At 37.1% G+C, this 24,973-nt stretch overlaps 2 protein-coding genes across 2 annotated transcripts in view; one reads left to right on the forward strand and one right to left on the reverse strand.

Moving 5' to 3' along the window:
• Positions 1 to 23,137, forward strand: glrx2 (glutaredoxin 2). Its single transcript, XM_039734452.1, has 4 exons — positions 1 to 181; positions 10,665 to 10,731; positions 16,173 to 16,349; positions 22,653 to 23,137. The coding sequence occupies exons 1-4, from the start codon at positions 33 to 35 to the stop codon at positions 22,791 to 22,793; spliced, it is 534 nt and encodes a 177-aa protein (XP_039590386.1). The 5' UTR covers positions 1 to 32; the 3' UTR covers positions 22,794 to 23,137.
• The window catches only part of ro60 (Ro60, Y RNA binding protein), a 47,369-nt gene continuing 45,509 nt past the window's right edge, over positions 23,114 to 24,973 (reverse strand). The window contains exon 10 of the mRNA XM_039734451.1: positions 23,114 to 23,705. The gene's annotated coding sequence lies outside the window, so the exon portion shown is untranslated. The remainder of the gene's footprint in view (positions 23,706 to 24,973) is intronic.

Here is a 24,973-nt window from a genome sequence, read left to right on the forward strand (position 1 = left end):
TTACTACAAACCACAGCTCTTTCACTTCCTCCATGTGTTTTTGTGTCAGATGCGTTAGGATTGTTGCTGCTTTTCTGTATTTATGTACTGTCCGTTTTTGCTGTGGCCATGAATGGACCTTCTCGTTCGTGATGATAGTGAACAAATTTTTCTGTAGTCTTGTTCCATATTTTTCTTGCAGGTTAGTTAAACATGTTTTGTTTACATCTGAAGAATTTTAATGTGTCTTGTTACATTCTTCGGGTATCGTCTTGTGATCTTTATTAATAACTCATGCACTATATAAACATAACATGTTAGTAATAACTTATGGTGTGTATATATATATATATATATATATATATACACACACACTGTATATGATTTCCGCGAAATGAGACATTTGTTGGCAATCTATTTCTAAACTCTTAACTGCTTTTGATCGTCAAGGTCAGAATATCAGTTATTGTTTATGGTCTTTGTTGAACCCGAATATCGAGGCAACGTAAAATCTGAAATAGTTTTTACTTCTCAGAAATCAAATAATAGAACTTATTGTCCTGTCACACTCTCATATGTGATATTTTTGTAGTATCTCAAATGTATTTTTGTGAATTAGTAACTTCAGATTTCCCTGTGGTTGTGTGCATGTGCACTACGATCGGCTGAAGCCCATTCCCGGTTTAGGTCCCGCTTTGCTGATACTGGGAAAGGTTTGAGTACCACGCATGTCTAATACGCGATGTAAATGAGTTCGGTCAATTTAAATTTATAGACAGGCGTTTACATCTCTATCTTTTAAATCGGCTCACTATATTTTAAGAGCTGAGCGATCAAGTACATAATGCGTCTCGTGTACTAGAAACGCCGGACCTTGGTTCTGTTCCTAACTCAGCCACTGACTGAGAGCAGTTTAGGCATTCTCCTTATATCGCTGTGGATTTACCGTGAATTGTGGTTTCCTCCCATTTGACACTGGAGGCTCATTAGGTTTACTCGATGTGGGTGAGTTACTTTGATGGATTGCTTTCCTGTTCAAAGATGCTTCTTGTCTTGTGTAGTATTCTTCTAGGATTGTCTACTGGTTTGAACACCTTGTAGTAATAATACTTTTAAAAAGTTCAGTAAGTAGAGAGATTCTGTTGAACATTTAACATATCTTTATTACATTTTAAGTATTCTCACGTATTAAAAACGTTTTAAGGTTATTTCCACACTGTAAAGGAAAGAAGGTTAAAGACAAAGTTCAGCGTTTCGGCTGTAAAGAATTCATCAGGTGTGCAACTGAGAAGGAAAGCACTGGTCACTTAAATAGGAATGGAACAAAGTCAGGGTAGATGAAAGGAGAAATGGTGAGAAAAAGCTGCCATTGGAGAAGATGAAGGGAGAGATTAACCTTTAGTGTTTTGTTCATTCCTGCAAAAACAAGTTTGTTTTTTTTATCAAAAGAAAGTTATTAGTGTAACAGAACAAATACCAAAATGTCAATATAAAATACAGTAGGAAAGGCATGTCTAGTGTCCACTAATGTACTGATACTGATTTAACACAAGTCCTTGGAGTGAGATGTTTTGAAGTGCCTTCAATGCACAGCCCAACATTGTAGTTGGGACAGTAGAAGTTCTTTGTACACTTTTCTTATTTTTTCTGTTGCTAGAGCATGATCTGCACTAATCTGCACTAATGGTGCTGCCCATTGTGTTAGTGTACTGTAGACTACCACATTTCTCCAGATATGAACAATGACAGTTGCTACATCTTTAGTGATGCTTAGCAGACTAATTTCTTTGTTGTCCTTCCACTTGATCGCATGTTACCTTTCTGCACACAGAAGCTTCATGTAACCAGGCATATCACAGCATTTTGGGCATGTACTGACATCTGCGTCATTTTCACTGTTCATGTCAATGTCTGATGACCAATTCACATTGCCAGTGCTGTCGCTTGATTCAACTAATGACTCAGTTTAACTTTGTTCAAAAACTGGTTTTGCAGCTTTTTGTTTACATGCCATTGTGTTATTTTTAGTTGATGGCCCCACCCCACTGTTGAATATTAATGAGTTACCATTGAGTGGCAGAAGTCTTAGTAAAATGTATTTGCAGGATTATGTTATTTCGTCCACAAGATGGAAGCAGAATACAGTTTTCAGAATTATTTGGGTAAAACACTTTATATACGATTCAAAAAAGGTCACCCTGAGTGCTTCTTGGGACTTAATTCTGTTTATATAGAATTAAAGACTTAGGGCCAGGATGCTGTTGCTACACAAGCAGTGTACTGACTATACTGTGCACATACTCTATGTAAGTCTGGAGCAGGGGTGTCGAACGCCAGGCCTGGAGGGCCACAATGGCTGCAGGTTTTCATTATAACCCTTTTCCTAATCAGTGACCAGTTTTGACTGCTATTTAACTCCTGTTCCCTTCATTTTAATAATCTTGTTCTTAAGGATTCATTCATCTGAATTGATTCCTTTCTTCATTAAATGGCAGCCAAACAGAAATGAGGCATGAAACGAGCCAACAGATGACCAGCTAAATCGGGGCTTCAGACTCCAACCAGTTCCACAATGAGAAGCAGATTCTTGCTTGATAAGAATAATGATTAAACTCATTATTTAATTCCATGGCTTGTTGGTGCTCTCATTCAGCCACAGCAGACATTTCCAGAACTGTTGATTTTTCTTTTTTTTTTTTCTAAGACCACCCTCACAATGTTTTGGTGAGCTGAGAGTTCAGCCTTACTGAGACCTCCACCTTTCTTTATTTTCACATATTTTGTGATGGGCACCGGTGAGCTGGTCATATGGATTCTTGTTTTGTGGCTCGTTATTGTTTAGCTGCTAATTAAGAAAAAGGAAACAACTAGGGGGCCTGAGTCAAGGTAACTAACAGTAAAAACTGGTCACAAATTAAGAAGATGGTTAGAATGAAAACCTGCAGCCACTGCGGCCCTCCAGGACCGGAGTTTGACACCCGTGGTCTGGAGGATTCCACCAGGTGGCAGTGCAAGATGCCTTTGCGAAGGTGCAAAAAAGGATGGCAACAGCGACACAAGATGGTATATGAGACCTTTAATTGTATCACATTATTAAGATGGGGAATGTGTGAAGCTTGTATTGCCTATGGATGAAGTTTAAAAGCACTATAAATACTTTTGTATGTCGCTATTTAAGTTTAATGATTTGCTTCACCCCATCGGACCATTCATCAAACATCATAGCACGCATATTGATCCTGTTGGAGCTGCAATGTGGTTTGCTGTCACACTGTGTTATCTTGTAACAGCCGAATCCACACTTCTTTTCCCGGACTTTATCTGCTTTGCACAGACATATCTGTTGCAGATTTGCTTCCATTTCGTCTTGCATGTTTCCACATCCACTTTTAACATCCTTGGTGTTACATTTTATCTAAAATTTTTTGTCTTGAAAAATAAAATTTTTATTAAATCTCACCTTTCACCCATGTAAAACACTAAAAGTACAAAGTCAGAAGTTTATATAATAATGATAAAAATAATAATAATGTTGAGTAATAATAATAATATGAACAGCACACTGCACATGTGTGAGTGATGCAAGCATCCCTTTCTTCTTCCTTGAATCACTTTCGGATTCACTGACGGTTTCAGTTTCACAGCCTGAAGACAGATTCACCTCGTCATCGCTGCTGATGAGAGGCATTTCTTACAAGACCCAGTTATGAGGCTAGGAGAAGATGTGTCTACACCGTTGCCCGAGTAACGCTTGGCACTAATGCTTTTGGCACTTTTACAGCCCGAGTAGTCATCGGGTCACATGTGAGACACGTCTGTACCATTGCTCTCCTCTGTGAGGTGAGTTGCAAACAACAATTTGGTGTAGTTTGGGTGGTTGACGGAAGGGGGTCCAGGGAGGATTAGGAGAAAGGGCTCCTGTGGAAGGATCATTCTGCAAAATAAATTTTATGTGATGACCTATGCGAGAGGAGTGTTAGGGGGAAATAGGAGGACCAGTGGGATGCAGGTTTCTTAATTGGGGTTCCTCTTAAAGAGTAATTTGCTGAAATAATGTTACTGAATGGTATTGAAGTACTAGGAAAAGTGGAATTTTTAATTCTCTGTTACTAATTCATGTAATTAATGATATCAAGTTAATTATTTATAATACATTTTATTTAACTAATACTTATGGTTAATACAGAGAATAAATTAAAGTTAGTGAAACTTCACTCAACATTTATGGCACACCATTTATTATGGCAACTCTATTTTCACACACATATGCTCTGTTATAAACACTCTGTAGTACTTAAGAAAACCAAATATTAGAATTCTCACTTTTATACAGTGTTTAAAGAAAAAACAAGTTGCCAAACTTTGATGCCATTGACATAAATCTTTGTTCACCACAAAAGCACTCATTTTGTCTGTGACCGCTGAATTCAAGTAGAAAATCATAGAATCTAAAATACTGACAGCATCTCACACAAAAGTGATGCTAGGTATGAATAGTATTTAAGAGAAATATGCTGCAGTGTTATCATCATTGTGGTTCAGCAAAATTGCTGGAACACCTGAAAATGTACTTTGAAAATACAGTATTTATCACACACATCCTAATGAAAGCTTCTCCAGGCATACATCAAGATCTGTAATGAATGAAAATATAGTTAATGTAGATTTGCACGAATGAGGCCCATCTTTTACAGAGATTACACATTTTGGCAGTAATTTCAAACTTCATATTTATAAGTCTTGTTTCATAGGAAATAAGTGTGATGTGCATGAGTTATCAAAAACACTTAAGATTTCAGAATCTAGTACCTACCAAAATGTTATTTCAAATAATTCTTACAGTGCCTATGAACAGTATTCACCCACTTGGAAGTCTTCCCATTTTACTGTTGTACAACATGGAATTACATTGGATTTAATTTGGCTTTTTTGACGCTGATCAGTACAATAAGATTCTTTACTGTCAAAGTGAAAACAAGTCTCTGCAAAACTGTTCAGCTCATGTACTTGAGGACAGAAGTGGAAATCAAAGAGAAGTGCATATGCCAGAAAGCACTTATTTGCACAAAGCGTTGTGGAATCCTGGAACAAACTACTGAGACATGTAGTTGAATCAAACACCTTGACAACCTTTAAGAAGTATCTGGATGGGATCTTGGAACAGCTATGCTAAACAAATAAGCAGGATGGTCTCCTGAATGGTCTCCTCTTGTTTATCAGATTTCTTATATATGTTCTTACATGCTAAAAATAATATAGATATAAAACCCACAATAATTGATTTCATAAGTGTATTTTTTAAAATGGTGGCTTTCTCTCTCTGCCACTCTCCCATAAAGCTGCCACAAGTGAGGCATCCATATATCAGTTGTTGTCTGTAGTCTCTCCAGTCTCAGCCAAGGGAACTTGTGACTCCTTCAGAGTGTTCTGAGGTCTCTTTGTGGCCTCTCACACTGGCCTTTTTCTTGCAAGATCACTCAGTTTTTTTCAATAGCCTTTTCTAGATAGATTTACATCTCTATTTTTTTCATGGCTGATTTAATTGGTCTCGGGGAAATATTAAGTGACAATGTCAACTTTATTTATATAGCACATTTAAAACAACATGGGAATGCTGTGGCCAAAGTGCTTTACAATAATAGAATTAAAGAAAAACATTCCAGTAACATGAATAACATAAATAGAAATAAAATAAATGAACATAATAAATAGAAGTAATGTTACATAATCACAATGAGGAAACCATCAGTATTACTGAAGGTCACGGAATGCAAGTGAATAGAAATGAGTTTTTAATCTTGTTTTGAACAGTTCAATTGTAGACGACTCCTTTATGTGATGATGTAAAGAGTTCCACAGGTGAGGAGCAGCAGCTGCAAAGGCCCTGTCCCCCTTAGTTTTACACTTAGTACGAGGGACAACAAGAGACAACTGACCAGAAGATCTAAGCACTCTAGATGGCTGGTGTACAACACACAAAAACTAGCAACAGGCAGCCAGTGTAAAGAAGCTAATATTGGAGAAACAGAGTCATACATTCTTGCCCCAACCAGAAAGCGAGCGGCAGTGACTTGGATGTTTTCTTGTCTCCATCCTCTGTGCTGTGCTTTTCAGTCACCTTTTCGTGAAGTTGACTCGAGTATTCTTATATCTTCATTGCCACTATACTGACTCACCTCAAGCTGGCTCTTCCACATTAAGGTGCATTTATACTGCAATCAATTGAAACCCCAGACAGGTGATCCCCTTTGAACTAATGTGACTTCTGAAGCCAATTGGCTGCACTGGTGATGATTTAAGTGTGTCATATTAGAGGCTGTATATTTATGCAATCAATTATTTACCTTTTTATATTTATAATTAGACCACTTTGCAGAGATCTATTTTTACATTATCATTAGTTTTTTTTCTTTTAATCAGTATCCAAAAAGCCAAATCATATCCACTGTGATTCAATTTTATATAAAAATAAAATGTGAAAACATCATAAGGAGAATATGTTTTTGAGCACTTGAAAATATACTTAGGAGCCAGGATGCTTCGTAGATTTTGCAAAATAGAAAACATCCCATATTGGTCATGTCACATTTGATGTCTTTTCCAGGGACTTTCAGTCGTAGCCTTCATTTATATAATCTTAGGGAGGTGGAGGCAGTCGGCTGAGCTCTCTCATGAAGCCCGGTCATCTAGTTTGACATACCCAGTTACTCACCCTAACTAGTCTGTGAGTCACCCTGATAAACCAGTTTCATTTTGTCCTTAGTATTAGGGGCAGGCTCTATGTACATGAAAGCTTACAACCAATGAATGCTTATTTGGTAATAAAGTGCCTACAGTGAGGAATAATGAAAGCAGATGTTCTGGACCTCAAAAACAGTAGAGAAGCTTACCTGTCTAATGTCTGTTGTTTTACATACCACGACAAAATGGAAAAAAGACAAAAAGGGCTGAGACTATGGCTGAACTTGCTGTACTTCTTAACCCTTTGTACTTTACCAGCTGTAATTGACAGCATGCTACTGGTTGTCAAAAAAAGGTGCGAGCATGACTGCTGCAAAGTTGCCAAGCAGTCACGTAATTGACATGCCTGGCGATTTTCAGTTGTTTAAGGTGATGTAGTTAACAGTATTTCTGAAGAAGATAAACCTTGAGAAGTCCACTTTTTTTTTGGAACAAGCAAAATTGAAGTTCTACTGACCCATACTATAATGTCACAGACCTCACACTAAAGTCCACAACTACTGTGTAATATGACAGCTGGTTGTCTGTCACTAACCACTGATACTCAACCTTCCAGCCCACATTGAAAAACATTCACTAATAACCAGAGATAATTTCCACAGTTTAAGAAAAAAAAAAAACATTATTGCAGTATTAATAGCCTAATCAGCACCTCTTTTAAGGATGCACTAGACTAACAGATTTTTTTAGCCTTCACTAATCTACAGAAATTTGTCATTATTATTCTTTAGAGAAGCAGTTAAATCATTCCAAAGCTTGGGGCCTCTGTGCCTAGTTTCATTTGTCCTTGTAGTGTTTTTTTATTTTAAACTAGCTGAAATACCCAGTGTTGCCCTGGAGGAAAATAAATAGTTTTTTTTTAATTGTTTGAGAAAAATATAATAAAAAAAACACAACTTTAAAAAGAAATATAAATTAACAATGAAGGCTCACTAATGTGCTTGTCTTGCGGTCTTGTGTGTATGTTGTCATCCAGTTGACGCTTGGAACCAGCCAAGTCTATTTAATTTGAAAAGCAACAGGGGTGCGGTGGTGCTCAGACATAAAGAATGCTGGCAGTCACCTCCAGTTCACCCTCTGGTGGTCGTTCTGAATGTCAACTGGATGATAATAACATGCATACATGCATACATGACTGCACGATCACCCCCCACCCCACCCAGAAGGGGGTGGGTTAAGGCTGATTTCACCTTACAGTATTTTTAGCCAACCAATGAGAAACGTGTACCAAGTTTCATGAAAATCGCTCCAGCCGCTCAGAAGTGATGGTGGAACATACATACATACATACATACACACATTGACTTTTTATATATACAGTATATATAGACAAGACCTGCATCTTGTAGTTGGACTGTGTGATCTGTAATTTATTAATTACAAATTTCTGGTAAAATTAGCTGTTTAGAGTTTTACATATCAAGATTTTGAAATGAGCACAAAATATGCCTAGGATTTAAGAGAAGAAGTACTTATTATCATTTTTTTTCTAATAATGGTTCTTATAGCTACGTTTTGAACCAGCTGTTGTCTATAAATAGAATGATTTCAGCAGTCTTTGCATAAAGCATAGCAGAAGTAAATTCTGATGAAAATGAATATATGAAATTATTACATTTTTTGTATCCTATAATGTGAGAAAATGTAAATAAAATTCAGTATTTCTTACATTAAAAAAACAGGTCATGGATGGTAATAATAGTAATTTTTTGCATTTATATAGCGCTTTCCTCACTACTCAAAGCGCTCAGCAATTGCTGGTTAAGGGCCTTGCTCAAGGGCCCAACAGAGCAGTGTCCCTATTGGCATTTACGGGATTCAAACCGGCAACCTTCTGATTGGCAGTGCAGAGCCCTAGCCTCAGTGCCACCACTCCACCACTAATAGTGATTAATAGTAATCCATCTAGCCATCCATTTTCAAACATGCATAAATCATCTCAGAATCATGAATCCTGTGGACTACTTCAGAAGAATCGGGTACAAGCAGCAATCCATGGCTGTCCATTGCTAAATACACATCTTCACTGGGTTAGAGTCACCATCTAACCTAAATTGTGTGTGTTTGGAAAGTGGGTGAAAACCACAAACAGACCTGAAGAGAGGGTGCAAATTCCACAAAGGCTGAGCTGGCATTTAAACAACAGAATGGAACTGTGAAGCAGTAGTGAAACACCATTGTGCTACCATGCTGCACTAACTCAGGTCATAGGTTTTAGAAATAAATTGAAGAGATCAAAACTAAATTAAGAAAACGTTTTAAGTGTCAGTGTTAAAAAGGACTGAAGATGTACAGTGGGATGCAAAAGTTTGGGCAACCTTGTTAATAGTCATTTTCCTGTATAAATCGTTGGTTGTTACGATAAAAAATGTCAGTTAAATATATCATATAGGAGACACACACAGTGATATTTGAGAAGTGAAATGAAGTTTATTGGATTTACAGAAAGTGTGCAATAATTTTTCAAACAAAATCAGGCAGGTGCATAAATTTGGGCACCGTTGTCATTTTATTGATTCCAAAACTTTTAGAACTAATTATTGGAACTCAAATTGGCTTGGTAAGCTCAGTGACCCCTGACCTACATACACAGGTGAATCCTATAATGAGAAAGAGTATTTAAGGGGGTCAATTGTAAGTTTCCCTCCTCCTTTAATTTTCTCTGAAGAGTAGCAACATGGGGGTCACAAAACAACTCTCAAATGACCTGAAGACAAAGATTGTTCACCATCATGGTTTAGGGAAGGATACAGAAAGCTGTCCCAGAGATTTAAGCTGTCTGTTTCCACAGTTAGGAACATATTGAGGAAATGGAAGACCACAGGCTCAGTTCAAGTTAAGGCTCGAAGTGGCAGACCAAGAAAGATTTCGGATAGACAGAAGCGGCGAATGGTGAGAACAGTCAGAGTCAACCCACAGACCAGCACCAAAGACCTACAACATCATCTTGCAGCAGATGGAGTCACTGTGCATCGTTCAACCATTCGGCGTACTTTACACAAGGAGATGCTGTATGCGAGAGTGATGCAGAGGAAGCACAAACAGAGCCGCTTGAGGTCTGCTCAAGCACATTTGGACAAGCCAGCTTCATTTTGGAATAAGGTGCTGTGGACTGATGAAACTAAAATTGAGTTATTTGGGCATAACAAGGGCGTTATGCATGGAGGAAAAAGAACACAGCATTCCAAAAAACACCTGCTACCTACAGTAAAATATGGTGGTGGTTCCATCATGCTGTGGGGCTGTGTGGCCAGTGCAGGGACTGGGAATCTTGTCAAAGTTGAGGGATGCATGGATTCCACTCAGTATCAGCAGATTCTGGAGACCAATGTCCAGGAATCAGTGACAAAGCTGAAGCTGCGCCGGGGCTGGATCTTTCAACAAGACAACGACCCGAAACACTGCTCAAAATCCACTAAGGCATTCATGCAGAGGAACAAGTACAACGTTCTGGAATGGCCATCTCAGTCCACAGACCTGAATATAATTGAAAATCTGTGGTGTGAGTTAAAGAAAGCTGTCCATGCTCGGAAGCCATCAAACCTGAATGAACTAGAGATGTTTTGTAAAGAGGAATGGTCCAAAATACCTTCAACCACAATCCAGACTCTCATTGGAACCTACAGGAAGCGTTTAGAGACTGGAATTTCTGCAAAAGGCAGCTCTACTAAATATTGATTTCATTTCTTTTTTGTGGTGCCCAAATTTATGCACCTGCCTGATTTTGTTTGAACAATTATTGCACACTTTCTGTAAATCCAATAAACTTCATTTCACTTCTCAAATATCACTGTGTGTGTCTCCTATATGATATATTTAACTGACGTTTTTTATCGTAACGACCAACGATTTATACAGGAAAATAATGACTATTAACAAGGTTGCCCAAACTTTTGCATCCCACTGTAACTCTGTGTAATAAATCATCATATCTTTTCTTGCAGAATGGGGAATTTTATGTCAAGTGCACCAGGAACCTTCTCAAAGAAAAAATCTGCTAGTTTTGTTCAGGTAGGCAGATTTCTATTTTAAATTCTTATAATGATAATTGCTAGAATGTATAGGAGTTTAAAGCAAATTTATTGGCAGTGCTTGCAGTATTTTGTGCCATCACTAGTTTTTGTCATAAGTTTGATTATTAGTATACTTTAGCAAGCATAGGGAGATAAATTTGACATCAGGAATGTCCGTGTCTCATCATAAATCTAGTGAAGGCCAACTACTTCTGGATTAAATGCAAGTGGGGGAAAAAGGGAGAATTAGCTGGTTTCAAAAATATACAGTATATACCACATTGTGAGTGAGAATTCTAGTCATCACTGAAGTGTGATTTTATAAATTAGGATTGTAAATTCAACTGCAGTCTTTATTCAGACTTGCATCAATGGGCCGTAGATTCTGAGACGTTGATGTTAAATGATCTGTAGGATAAGTTCTGGCATTCTGGGTCAAACTAGCTTAAAACAGTACATACATCACAACTAATGCAAGAAAATACTTTATTTTTCATTCTATTTGCAATCATTTATAAAAAGTTTGAGATAACACAATTGAGAATCTGAAAATGACACCTTTCAGAAACAGCATGTTAGAATCATTAGAGAGACTTTTAAAAAAAGTGTTGCCAAAGTTATTTTTAATGTAAACTAGCTAAAATACCAAGCGTTGCCCAGGAGGAAAAAAAAGTATTTTTTTAATTGTTTGAGAAAAACATAATTAAAAAAACACAACTTTACAAATAAAAATAAACCTAGGTTCGCTTCCTGGGTCCTCCCTGCGTGGAGTTTGCATGTTCTCTCCGCATCTGCATGGGTTTTCTTCAGTGGGCTGGTGACCTGCGCGGGGTTTGTTTCCTGCCTTGCCCCTAGTGTTGGCTGGGATTGGCTCCAGCAGACCCCCGTGACCCTGTAGTTAGGATATAGCGGGTTGGATAATGGATGGATGGATGAAGACTCACTAATGTGCTTGTCTTGCGGTCTTGTGTGTATGTTATCATCTAGTTGACGTTCGGAACTGGCCAACTCTATTTAATTTGAAAAGCAACAGGGGCGCGGTGCTGCTCAAAAATAACGAATGCTGGAAGTCGCCTGGTATATACTAACTGTGTAAGCCGATCCTAGAAAGTATTTAAATCCTCAGAACTACTCTGGGCATCTCTCCGCTAGAAGGATTCATGTTGCCGACGTGCTCACATCGTTTGTGCATTAGCAGCTAAGCGACTGTCTTTCTTAGGAGGTTTCCTTTTGCCGGTGTACTGGCCTCGCTTGCGTATCCTCAGAGCTGGAGCACTCACCCCGACTCTACGTCTCACTTCCGGGCTGGACAGACACACACACTTCCACATGTAGAATTCTATTTAATTTCAAACGCAACAGGGGCGCGGTGGTGCTCAAACATAAAGAATGCTGGCAGTCGCCTGGAGTTTGCCCTCTGGTGGTCGTTCCGTGTGTCAACCGGATGATAACATGCATAAAAGACCGCAAGATCACCCCCACTCTACCCAGAAGGGGGTGAGTTACAGCTGATTTCACCCTACAGTATTTTTAGTCGACCAGTGAGGAACATGTCTACCAAGTTTCATGAAAATCACTCCAGCCGTTCGGACGTGATGCTGGAACATACATACACACATTGACTTTATATATATATATATATATATATATATAGATAAAACTGGCAACAGTGAGTGGTTGAAAGTATAATTTTTCAAAAGAGAAGACAAAATGAAATAAGGAAGCTTTTATTTGTTTGCATGCCTTGCGTGTTATATATTTTGGCCTTGTGGGGGTTCTCTTTTGGGCCCCCAAACCTAAAAAAATGAGATAGAAACTAAACAGACAATAAAGAAGGTTACATAACTTTGGAGGCAAAAACACAACAAACGAGGCACTAAAGCAAAATACAATGACCTTTTGCGCCTCTCTGTCTACACTTGTCTTTCTCCCTTCCAACATGTCTCTCCTTCCACCTGCCAAGTGAACTCTCATCCATTCTTCACCTGATACTACATTCACCTGAGCAATGGCCACTGGACACTTTTACACTGGATCTCTAGACTACTTCTAAGATTACTTTCAGTCATCTCAGAAATATACTAGTGGTATAAAGTTTGGAATCACCCAGAAATATAGTAACTTATACCTTTATTTTTATCAAGATACCATTAAATTGATTTAAAAATACAGCAAAGACATTGCTAGTATTGCTAATGGCCGTTACTGCATGAAAGAAAATTTTAATCAATTATCCACATATAACCACAAAGCATTATTTTCAGCTGTGTCTTAGCTATATTTTTAAATCATTTTAATGGTATTGCAATTTTAAAGAAGTATGTCAAACATGTACATTTCTGGGTTATTCCAACCTTTAGACTAGTACTGTACCTCCAGATCAGGCATAGCCCTACAAAACCCCTGAGGCAGACTTCCCAGAACTCCCTCTGGTGTCTCCAGCTATCCCTTCAACACTGCTGTCTTATTTCTAAACAAAGAGCCAGAAAAGCCTGCATGGGCCTCAATAGCAGCTTCCCGCTGTTAGCAGATACAGGACTGGAGAATGTCAGCTCTTCTCTTGTTTCCTTACACTAAATTTACATCCCTTGAATAATTCAAGGCACAATTTTTTTTCCTATATCTCCATCTGACATCCCTTCCAGGGCGGGTTACGATTAATGTCCTGTCTGGGACGTGTTCAACCAGCTGTTCATACAGGCCCTGATCCTAACCACCTTTGGAATATAAATAGCTATTTTCGTACTTTATTTTCGAAAGTGATGTCGTCCTCGGGGCCGGGACTGGAAGTGATGTTGTCCTCGGGTCCGGGGCCGGAAGTGATGTCGTGTTTGGGCCCGGGAACCGGAAGTGATGTGTCCCGAGTCGAGGTGGTGGCTCCTGGTGGGATTTCCTGGGAAAGGCCTGCAGGGAACTTAGAAAGAGTGTCAGTGTAAGGGACAGATGTATTATCATTCATCTCTAAGCCCTTCAGCTGCCTCCTATGCACACGTGTGTGATACATGGATCAAATTCACAGGCCAGCCAATTGACATCAACAATGCCAAGAGCGACAGCCATCACATTTACAGCTGTGTCTACACAAAAAATATGCATTTCACATTTATTGCAGAGCATGAAACATCATTTACAATAACTCAGTCACTCAATGACGTGTGTAAAAAAAGAAAAAAACTGTTGTGGGACAGAAATGCATTTCTAAGATTGACTGCGTACTCGGCTTCTTTTCCAGTGTAAATGTTACTTTATATTTTATTTTTTATCATTACTTAATCTGATTACTCTCCATCTGTCAGCTATTTCTGTAGCACTTCTTTTCTTCATTAACATTGTTGAACTCCCTTTCATGTTAATTACTATTAAAAAAAGCATTGTAGTTTAAAGTGAGAATTTTACTTAACATTGAAATGCTGCATTTTTCTATTTCAGTTATTGCACTAGTTAAATATTAACTTATCAATGTGCTCATTATAATATGAAATGTGTAACAAAAAGGAAGCATTTCAAATGTATTGAATTGTTTACTTGCATAGTATACAGTAGATACTTTTCATTTTGTGAAGCTGATTAGATTGGATCCATTATCCACTGGCATCAAGTTGGGCTGGTCTATTCCCTTGATGGCTGTATTTATGAAGAGAAAGAAGAAGATCATTTTCACAAATTCATTGTCATGTTTTTACAGTTATTACTGATTCAGTATTGATACCATAGGAAATTTTCTTACTTTATCCCTTTAGTGTCAGCTGGATAGGATGCAGCCCTAGTTTGTAGCGTTACTTGCATACCTGATTTTAATATGAAAAGTCCATTTCATACTGCATCGTTCAGACCATGTACTTTATTACCATTGTGAAAACCAAAATGAAGTGAAATTCTCAAAATAAACAGCTACGGGAATCTGCAGGAACTAAGCAGTTTGAGCCTGAGAAAGATGCTTTATAAGTAAAACGTGTTGTTGTTCAGGTTGGTGGTACATTATCAGTGGCAATTTGGACACAATACATTTTGTTATGCAAACATAAATAAAATGTATTTCTCCTATATTTCTATGGATGGCACAAGCACAAATCTCATATTTAATGCATCCATCCATGATGTATGTTGAAACATAGTACTACAGTATATTGTACTGTATAAATGTTATGCCTCACCTCTAATGTCCTGTCTGGTACTTCTTCTATGTGCAATGTTAAGTTCATCTAAACTTGCTTCATCCAAGTTGTTTGTGATGGGGAGGCCAGTGTCTATCCCAGCATCATCAGGAACCAATCTTGGATGGAATATAGTCGCCCACAGTCACCAGTCAATCTGACTCACACGTTTTTAGGATGTGAGAGAAAAAAAAAATGAAATACTGGAAGAAAATTCATGCAGACAGCGGGGGGATTGTGCAGTCTGCACACCGACAGTGGGTTCAAAGTCAGTCTACTGGAGCTCCACGCTGGCAACCTCAAACATTGCATCATAGATAGATAATTATATTGAATTTTTTAAAAAAATAATTGCATTACTGAAAGACTGTTAAATATAACACTTTTTATTTTGAATTCACCTGAGCATCTACAGTTTTAGCAATTTTCTAAACCTTCAAAAACAAGCAATAATTCTTTAACTTCTAATCAAAGTTGTTATTTTTGGTCCCTTGAGGAAAGTGTATTGCTCTACATAAAACTCAAGTTATTGCATGTTTCAACTTCAGTTTCGAGAGCCACAATTAGCAAACAACAGACAATGTTATATAGTAGATAAACAAACACTTTATTTTATATTCCACCAGTGTAGAGTGAACACTGTGCCAAGGCCGTTGGTAGGGAACACAGGAATGTTAAATAAGTCTGTTGAAGGTCATGGCAGGAGCTTGGGTGTTGTCGCAAACTCCACAAAGAGCCGTAGCAAGGTTTGGGGCAGCCACCCGCATATTTGGTTTCCTGGCTGCAAAATTGCAAATAAATGACAGCACTGATGTGCACAAAATGGAGTCCAAAACAGAACTGAGGGAATAGGGGAAAGGTGGAGGCTTTTAAAGGTCAGGACAGGAAGTGACGTCAAAGGGGCTGGGATCGTAAGCCATAGGCTCGAGCCCGGACGCGATATTAAAGGGGCCTCGGAGCCAGCAAGGTCTTCTACCATAGGCTCGGACCCGGAAGTGACGTCAACAGGGCCAGGTGAAATCTCCCGTGAATGGTCTGCAGGGAAGCGAGAAAAAGAATCGGTGCACTCTGCCACATCCCGGTCTGCGTCGGAATTGCACGTACTTAGGCCCTTTAGCTGTCACCCATGTGCATGTGTGTGACAGTGTGAACTGACCTGGCAGTCCATCACTTAGCCACAATGTTTGCAAAATCCAGTTTAATGTGTAGAAAAAAACAAGATTATGATGTTGTGCATGTAATGTGTACTGCTTATAATAAATATCTTATTTTTTTTACAAAACAGGAAGTGGTTGATCATAACTGCATTGTGATATTTTCTAAAACCACATGTCCCTACTGTCATATGGCAAAGAATGTATTTAATGAAATTGGCATTTCATACAAAGTGATTGAATTGGACCAACATCAAGATGGAAAGCAGCTTCAGGAGGTTTTAGGCGAAATGACTGGTGAGAAAACGGTGAGTTATTATTATTCTTTTTAAATGTATATACTAGTGTTGAAGTTGTCTTTATTTTCCTACATATCAGACTGTTATCACAAAGCATTTTCAGTCTTATCAAATAAACATAACTCAAAACACTAAATGGAAAAAGTATGCATTTATTTGTATAGTATTAAAACAAGTATTCCTAATCCTGGATCTAAGTGTTCTTCCAAAGCCTTACTTTGTGCATGACCTTTTTTCACATTATAGCAATATATATGAAATTATGCTACCACTTAAAATTACCAAAAAAAAGATGAATCTTAGAGAACTCCAAAATACTCTGGTGGGTTATGCATAATAACATTTGTACAGTTTTCTTTCCTACATTAATATTAACAAACTAGAACTAGCAGGGTAGTCTGCCTTAACTGTAGTATACGATCACATATAGTATAAGATCATCCCAGAGAGCACACCCATTCTTGTCATAAATATTCACCTTCCACAATCCAAAACTTGGAACTTGTCTCCTAAGTAACTTGTCATATTGTGCTAGAATGGGAACAGGGAGCTTGGTTGCCAGTAAAATTCTGTTTTTCATTAGTTCTGTTCTAAACAGGTTGTTCATCTGTTAAAATTCTAAAATCACTTAGGACGAGTGTGTCCACATCTCCCACTCACAACTAAAATATAGTTGATACACAGGTTAGGATACTTATAATCAAGTTGCATATTTCCCTGATTCTCTAAATAAAATGAATGTAACAGAAACACCTGCAGGGTACAAACTAAAGATGACAATTTCTGTACAATTTTTGTTGATTTGTAATGAACTTAAAACATGCTTTGCTTATAAGAGTTAAGTGTGGTTTATAAAAATATTCTGAATTGAACTACTGATATGCAAGTGTGGTATGTATGTTACAGACAATAATCGCTCTTCAGAAATGTACAGTCAGTCAGTCAGTGTCCAACGCGCTATATCCTAACTACAGGGTCATGGGGGTCTGCTGGAGCCAATCCCAGCCAGCACAGGGCACAAGGCAGGAGCAAGTCCCCAGGCAGGGCGCCAGCCCACTGCAGGGCACACAGCCACACACCAAGCACACACAAGGGACAATTTAGGATCGCCAATACACCTAACCTGCATGTCTATGGACTGTGGGAGGAAACCCACGCAAACACAGGGAGGACCCAGGAAGTGAACCCTGGTCTCCTAACTGTGAGGCAGCAGCGCTACCGCTGCACCACCCAGAAATGTACATATTTTGATTATTTCTTAAAAAATATTTTTTCTGTAGTTCCCAAACATTATTGTCAAATGTATTTTTTTTTTTTTTTTTACAAAAACATTAATGTATACTGTACTTTTTATAAACAGGTCACATTTAAAGAAAAGTCCCTGATGAATATTTACTTTGTAGATGTTGTAGATCAGACCCTTTATGAAAGGTTTGAAAGAACACAGTTAATTCACTTGCTAACTCATACATACACATGCAAATGAAGAATGTGCTTCTATTACAGTTTATAAAAAGAGGCCCTGACTTGTTTTGTTAACTAATAGGCGTTTTCTTTGCATTATGCATTATTTGTTTAGTTCTTAAAAACGTACAGGTGTTCACTTCAGCAAGTTGTAGGTAGGACTCAAATCCTCATGCTTTGTTCAGGATGTAGGAGCCAGACCACTGGCAATATAAAAAGGGAGTATGCAAAATAAATAAGAGGCATCTACAGTACACACCATTGCAAAGTGAAAAATGAAAATGTTACGTCAGTCAGTCAGTCATAAATGATATTTTGCTTTTTAATTGACTTTTTCCCACTGCCCCCAAAAAACAATACATTAAATATCAATCAATATTGAGCCCTTAAATAAAGTAATTTGTTGTATATATCTGTATAATTAGATAGATAGATAGATACTTTATTAATCCCAAGGGGAAATTCACATAATCCAGCAGCAGTATACTGATACAAAATTATACAAACGTTTATGATGTTTGACAGGCGACAATAATAAACTACATACTGTATCCCTGAATGCATGTTGTTTTATGGTCCTTTGACTGTACATAAAGAAGCAGCACTTAAAATAATTAAGCTTGTTATTTATTGAGTAGCGCTAATAGATATTTAATTCATCTGTTTAAGTAAAGACAGCTTCTACTATTCTTAAAATGAAAATACTTTAGTAGCAGTTCAAAATGATTTGGGCGTCATAGTTCAATCTTGTAGCCACTAGGGGGCCACATTGCCACGTTTTAAGCTAAAATCCAGTATGCCACACAATGGCACAAAACATGCTTTACAAATGGAGAATTGTGTGTGTGTGTGTATATGAAACAGAGAAATAAATAGCAAGTAGTGTATATATATCACATAAATCTGTAGAAAAAATCTGTTGTGACCAGCTGCAACATTAGATTTAATTATTTTCCTCAGCAGTGAGTAGAAGTTGCCTCCTCAATGTTATGTTTATCCTTTGGAAAAAACAAATTAAAAATGTTGATTTTCTTTTTCCAACAGGAAAAATTGTGTCTAGTGTCCACTGCTGTACTGATGCCGATTTAGTACACATGCTTCATGTGATGTGTTTTGAAACACAAAGCCTGGTGTTACAATTGGGACAGTAGACATGTGTTTATTTGCACACATTTCTAATATTTTACCTGATGCCTGCACATGAGAAGGTAGAAAGAATGTCAATGCCTGATCCAATGGGCAGTGTTGAATGTGTGGATCATTGTAGGCTACCACCATGCAAGGGTTCATGATGTCCACATTTCCCCTGACAGTTTTTAACAGTTTTTTGTGTGTGTGTGTGTGTGGGGGGGTTCTCATCTTTCAACTTGATCGTAATCATTTTGTCACACACTTACTTGAACCATAGCGAGCCTTCAGTTGAATTCACCAGACATATCAGGACAGTCCAGTCGTACGGTGCTGTATGTATCGGTTTCACTATCCGTGTCTGATGACCAATTCACATTGTCATCACTATAACTTGATTCAAATAATGGTTCAGTTTCAATTTGTTCTAAAACTGTTTTTACAGCTTCTCGTTTACACACCATTGAGTTGTATTTGAAAGCTCTGTCAACTCACAAACATTTGAGGTACCTCAGAGTGGCAAAACACATACAAATATTCATGATTTATTGTCGCATAATGTTATTTTATCCACAACAAGGCATTAAAATACTGTCATCTAAATTATTCAGGGTTTACACTGCAAAGTGGCATTAAACATCACCATGAATCTGATTGGGCTTAACCTCTTTAGTGTTAGACCTGAGGGTCACTCGGGCCATAAAACCAGTGCTAAAATCGTTAGTCCCGGGAGTTACTCGGGCAAATGTTTAGATGTGTCTCGCATAAGCGGTAGACCCAAGGATTACTCGGGTTGTAAAAGTGCCAACAGCGTTAGTGTCGAGCGTTGCTTGGGAAATAATAGAGGCATGTCTTGTGTAAGTGACAGGCCTGAGTGTTACCCAGGCAATAGTGCAGACACGTCTTCTCCTAGCCTCGTAATGGGATCTCATAAGAAATGTTTTTCAGCAGCCCAGGTGTTGCATGCTCTTGTCAGTGATGATGAAGTGAATCTGTCTTCAGGCAGTGAAATTGAAACAGACATTGAGATTGAAAGTAATTCTGATGAGTCTGCTTGTGTCAATCGCGTATGTGCAGTGTGCTGTTCAAAAGTTGATCCATGTGGAAAGAAAATCCACAAGGGATCACACTAGTATTGTCCCAGCTGTGAGGATGGATTGTATGTTTCACCGTGCTTCAAGATATTCCACACAAGTGACACATTTTGACGGTATATATGGTATTAGCATTATTTTTATTATTATTATTATCATTATTATACTTTCTATACTTCTGATTTTGTACTTTTAGTGTTTTGTACATTTTACAGTAGCATGGCCTGATTTAATAAAGGTAAGTGTTAAAGTCAAAGCATACAACACTTTTTACATGTTTTTTTCCAAGAAAAATTTAATGGTAAGATGGTTAATTGTAATTGCATAGAATTCCGAGCCTAAGTCATGTTCAAGGTTAACAGAAACCCACAAGCTTGTTTGTCTAATTACCATGCAATTCAAGATCATTTGAAGTGTTAAAAATCTTAATAAGGTCTGTCCATTTGTTTTTTAACCTTGTTATCCCAGTCATGTTGAGGTCGTCAGAGTCTGTCCCAGCAGACCAGAGCACTAGGCCGACATCCTGCTGAAGATTAATTCCTGCCGACTGCAGAACATGCTCACTTTTATACCCTTGCATTCTTGGCTAGTTTAGGATTAATAATTAACCTAATATGCACATCTTTGAGACAAAAGCAAAGTGCCAAAAACAATAAAAAATAAAAAAGCCATACACAATGTGCAAATGTGCTGTTATGATCGCTTCTTACATTTGGCTTGACTACACGTTGCAGGCACATAGCCAGTTTGAATTCAGGATTGCAGCATCTTTAGACACATAATGGAACTTCCTCATGTTAAACATCATGATGTAATTCTGACTGTTTATTTTGCCAAAATGTTGGGGATCAGTTTACTTCCATTTTGATAGATATGGTTGTGACTGTAATAGAAAAAGTTTGTGCAATAAGGAAGAAGTAACAATTAATAGGGGACCAGGGTTGTAGGGGGTTGAAGGGGAGAACTCTAGGTAGACAAAATACTTCAGGCCAAAAACCTCACAAAGAAGTAATAATATTCAATGATTTATTTTTTTTTTTTTTAAGTTTAGGTACAGCAAACTTGCATTTATTATTCATTAACTGTTATGTGACATGACCTTAAGAAAGGCTTCTTTTGGTCTTGTAACATTTAATATTGATTAAACGTTTAAGTATTGATAAGTAGGTTATTTATCTGGTGGTATATTACAAGCCTTTGATGTGCTGGTAAAGTCACTTATGAATGTGAAGGACTCATTGGTCTTATACTAAAGTTTGCAAAATCAAGAGAAATGTGTCTAACTTCAAATTGGAATGGTCTGACGTGGCATATTTTAGAAGGACATGTTGCAGAGATGAATAACAATACACAATTCAGGCAACTCATAGCGTGTGCAAAGAATGTCAATATAATAACGACACAAAAATATTACGTTTAATGTTCAAAATATTAACTTTATTGCATATATCCAGATCATGACTTTTAAGATATTACATTCGAGAAATGTGGCCTTAACTTGACATTCAAAAAAAAAGGTCAAGCAGACTTTAACAGTTACAAATTGAGACCCAAGTAGGACTGGTGCTGAGACAGCGTACCCCAAGAAAACTTGTACAGACACACAGTGTACTCATACAGAATATCCGCCTGTATATGAGGCAGTAGCATGTTGCCCATCTCACGTTTAGGCTAAAGAGCATTGCAGCATATTGCACTACTGTTTTACTTAATGAAACAGTTTATTAAAATTTCAGGCCTTTTCAAGGCAGGAGCAAGCCATGGGCAAGATGCCAGGTGCCCAACCCATCCCAGCACATAAATGGCTAGTATTTCACAACGTGAATTAAATTATAAACACTTGCTTATTGTTACCAAATTTCAGTGTTTGCACCAGCTGACATTCTTAATATTACAAGAGTTAAAATTGAAATTAATATGCATCAGATTCGTTAAAAGATTACACTTTTTTAAATAAATGTTAAATAAGTTAATATAATATCAATTCAAATTATAAAATCAGACTTTTAAATCTTTCATTAGGTTTTCTGGAACCTTACTCTTGTAGCCAGTGGTTTGAGACTGTTGCAGTGCAGCTCAGAAATTTACACTGATATTAACAATTTAGAAGAAGAGTGTGTGTGAGGGAGAAACAGGTATTGTATTTACTGGGGTCCCCCCGCCAGACTCCCTCCCTGCAGTTGTAACTTTTCAAAGTAGTTTTTGCTGCCAGCTACCACATCCCAGTTAAATATCAGTTAGCGTTTAGTTATTTCATGTTATTGAACTACAGAAGCTTCTGATGTTTTGAATTATCAGGTGGATAAAATAAACACAGCAAAAGCTAAAGAGGGTGGCATCACTATCGGTGCTCTTCTGTTTAAATATACCACTAGAAGCAAACAACTTAATGATTTATTTAAAAAGTAGTCTAATTTTTGGACAAAGAATCTATTTGTACCAATAATCCCAACAATATATATATAAGCAAACTTAGGTTATTTAAATAATTTTACAAATAGTGAAATGTGAAGGAGCTATTCCTTTTACTAAAGTTCAGTTAGCATGTTTTTATGTGTAATCTATCTGCTAACAAGACAAGCATAACACATTTCTTTTTTAAATTTATTTATTTTTTTTTTTAAAGGTACCAAGAGTGTTTGTAAATGGAACTTGTATTGGTGGCGGTTCAGCAACAAAGGAACTTCATCAAAAGGGAAAACTTTTGCCATTAATTGAGCAATGTGCAATATCTTCTAGAGGTGCTTACCATCCATCGCCTAACTGACTAGGAATGTCAGCTAATTTGCACATTACAAATAATGACTAGGTATGTGTAAAGTGTAGAAGTTTATTGAACTTTAAATTCAGTATTTTATATACTGTATACTATAAATATACCATATAGTCATACAGTGAGTTTGTGTGTGTGTATATATATATACACATCATTTGTGTGGTATATTTCATTATATGAGATTTCATTTTTTCACTCCCACAAAAAAAAAAAAACCTTAAGTGTTTAAATACGACAGACTAGTGATGTGTCAAATAATTCAGTCAGCTTTATAATTTTTTGTGGAAAACTGTTAAATGTATTAAAAAGTAAATAAATATGCTAACAGATAAAAATGCAGCCTCTTTTGAGCCTTATGTCACACCTTGTTGGGTCCGTTCTGAAAAATGGCCGGATCGCTTCATCAGCTTTGTCTCGTGAACCACAGATCCAGTCGACTCGAGCACTTTTGGCCATATACTATGCTCACTTTTGTTAGTAGCTTTTTTTGGGGGGGGGGAAATTAGGTTGGTGTCAAGTTATACATTACTTAAGTATTTTGCTCATTATATTATGTCACATTGGTATAATGATGGTATCATGAATTAGTCTGTTTTATATTTCTTAATTTGTTGAAAAACAAAAATTATACTTCTAAAGGGTTATACCACAAAGATGGAGGTAAGTGAAGGTCTTCTATAATCTGCTGTTTGTTGTTTTATTTGTTTGCTAACCTCCATCCCCACATTTTCATCTTACTTAAATATAATTCATGTGTGTCCCACTGACCATTATAACAGTTTCATACTCACCTGAAACAAAATCTGATATGTCACTTGGTATAAAAAGGTATTCTGGAAAATTTCAACCTCACTTTAACTTCCCCACCACTGCGGCTGGTCTAGTTGATCTGAGACATTCCTTCTGTATAGATAAGAGCATTGTGTTCCATGTTTTATAAACTTAGCTTTCCTTTTTTATTTTGTCGAGCTATGTAATTTATTTAATGCAGGATTATAAATTAGTTTCATCAACATACATTAGACAGTTTTAAAAAGCCTCTGTGTTACATATCTAATAAAGAACATTTTCCAAAGAAGAAATAAAGGGTCAAAGAATTACAAGTCTGATTATTCCTTTGTTTCTGTAGTGTAGTCACATTTCAGTAAGATAAACTGGTACACCCCTGTACAACTGAATAGCCTTTTTCTATTTTGGAACAAAATAAAGCTGTGGTTCAAATTCAAGTCAATTAACTACTTCACTGTGTGTATTATATTGCTCAGGAATACTATGTGCCAAGAATTTAATGAGATCTGTACCTCGTTACTGAGAATATTGAAATCTTACACATTACACCTAAAATGGGAATACCGGTAGTCAAATAATTGTAAAATTGACTATTGTATTAAGTATTTTCAACTACTCAACTTGTTTTGTACTATAGCTTAGGCAGTTGCTATTTAATATCCAGTTTAATTATAGTTATCAACAATTCTGCGCAGTATTACTAATACCTTTTTCAGTATTTTTCATATTAAACAAAGGTTTAAAAAGAAAAAAAAGATTAGAGTTCTACTTAAGAGATAATTAGAAAAAAAGAATCCAATGGATAACATACCGTCAAAAAATGACAAGGGACAGAAAATGGTTTGCAGGTAGTTAATAAACAGCATTTAAGGTGTTCTGAAGGTGCTTTCACAATTCATTGTTTTACTTCCAATAATCTCAACTACAAAAGGGAGGTATGTGTTCCAAAATGCAGACTGCTTCACTCCGGGCATACCGCTACATCAGTCTGTCATAATGTCGTAAAATACATGGACTGACAACTATTGTAACTAATGGCCAGGAAGGATCACCGTAGTTTGTTAATGGGGAAAGTACAGATAGGAATTTTGTCAAAATATGTTATTTAACACAGATGGACCTTTTTCTATGTAATGTTCAGCTTAACTCATATGCTCTATCGCAGTGAAAGGCAACCTTTTTCGAGTTGCGCCACACTTAAGTCCAAAAATTCTTTCGCGGCGCACCTGAGGGACTGCCCATAAATAAAGTCGTGACGACACAATCTATGGACAATCGCCAATAAAAACAGTTAATTTTACAAGTTTGAAAGACATTTTATTAATAAAGGAATCAAAGGATAAATCTTAAATTTAATTAATGTGAACATTGAGATTGTTTTT

This window comes from Polypterus senegalus, chromosome 14, assembly GCF_016835505.1.
Source record: "Polypterus senegalus isolate Bchr_013 chromosome 14, ASM1683550v1, whole genome shotgun sequence".
NCBI classification, from domain to species: Eukaryota; Metazoa; Chordata; class Cladistia; order Polypteriformes; family Polypteridae; genus Polypterus; species Polypterus senegalus.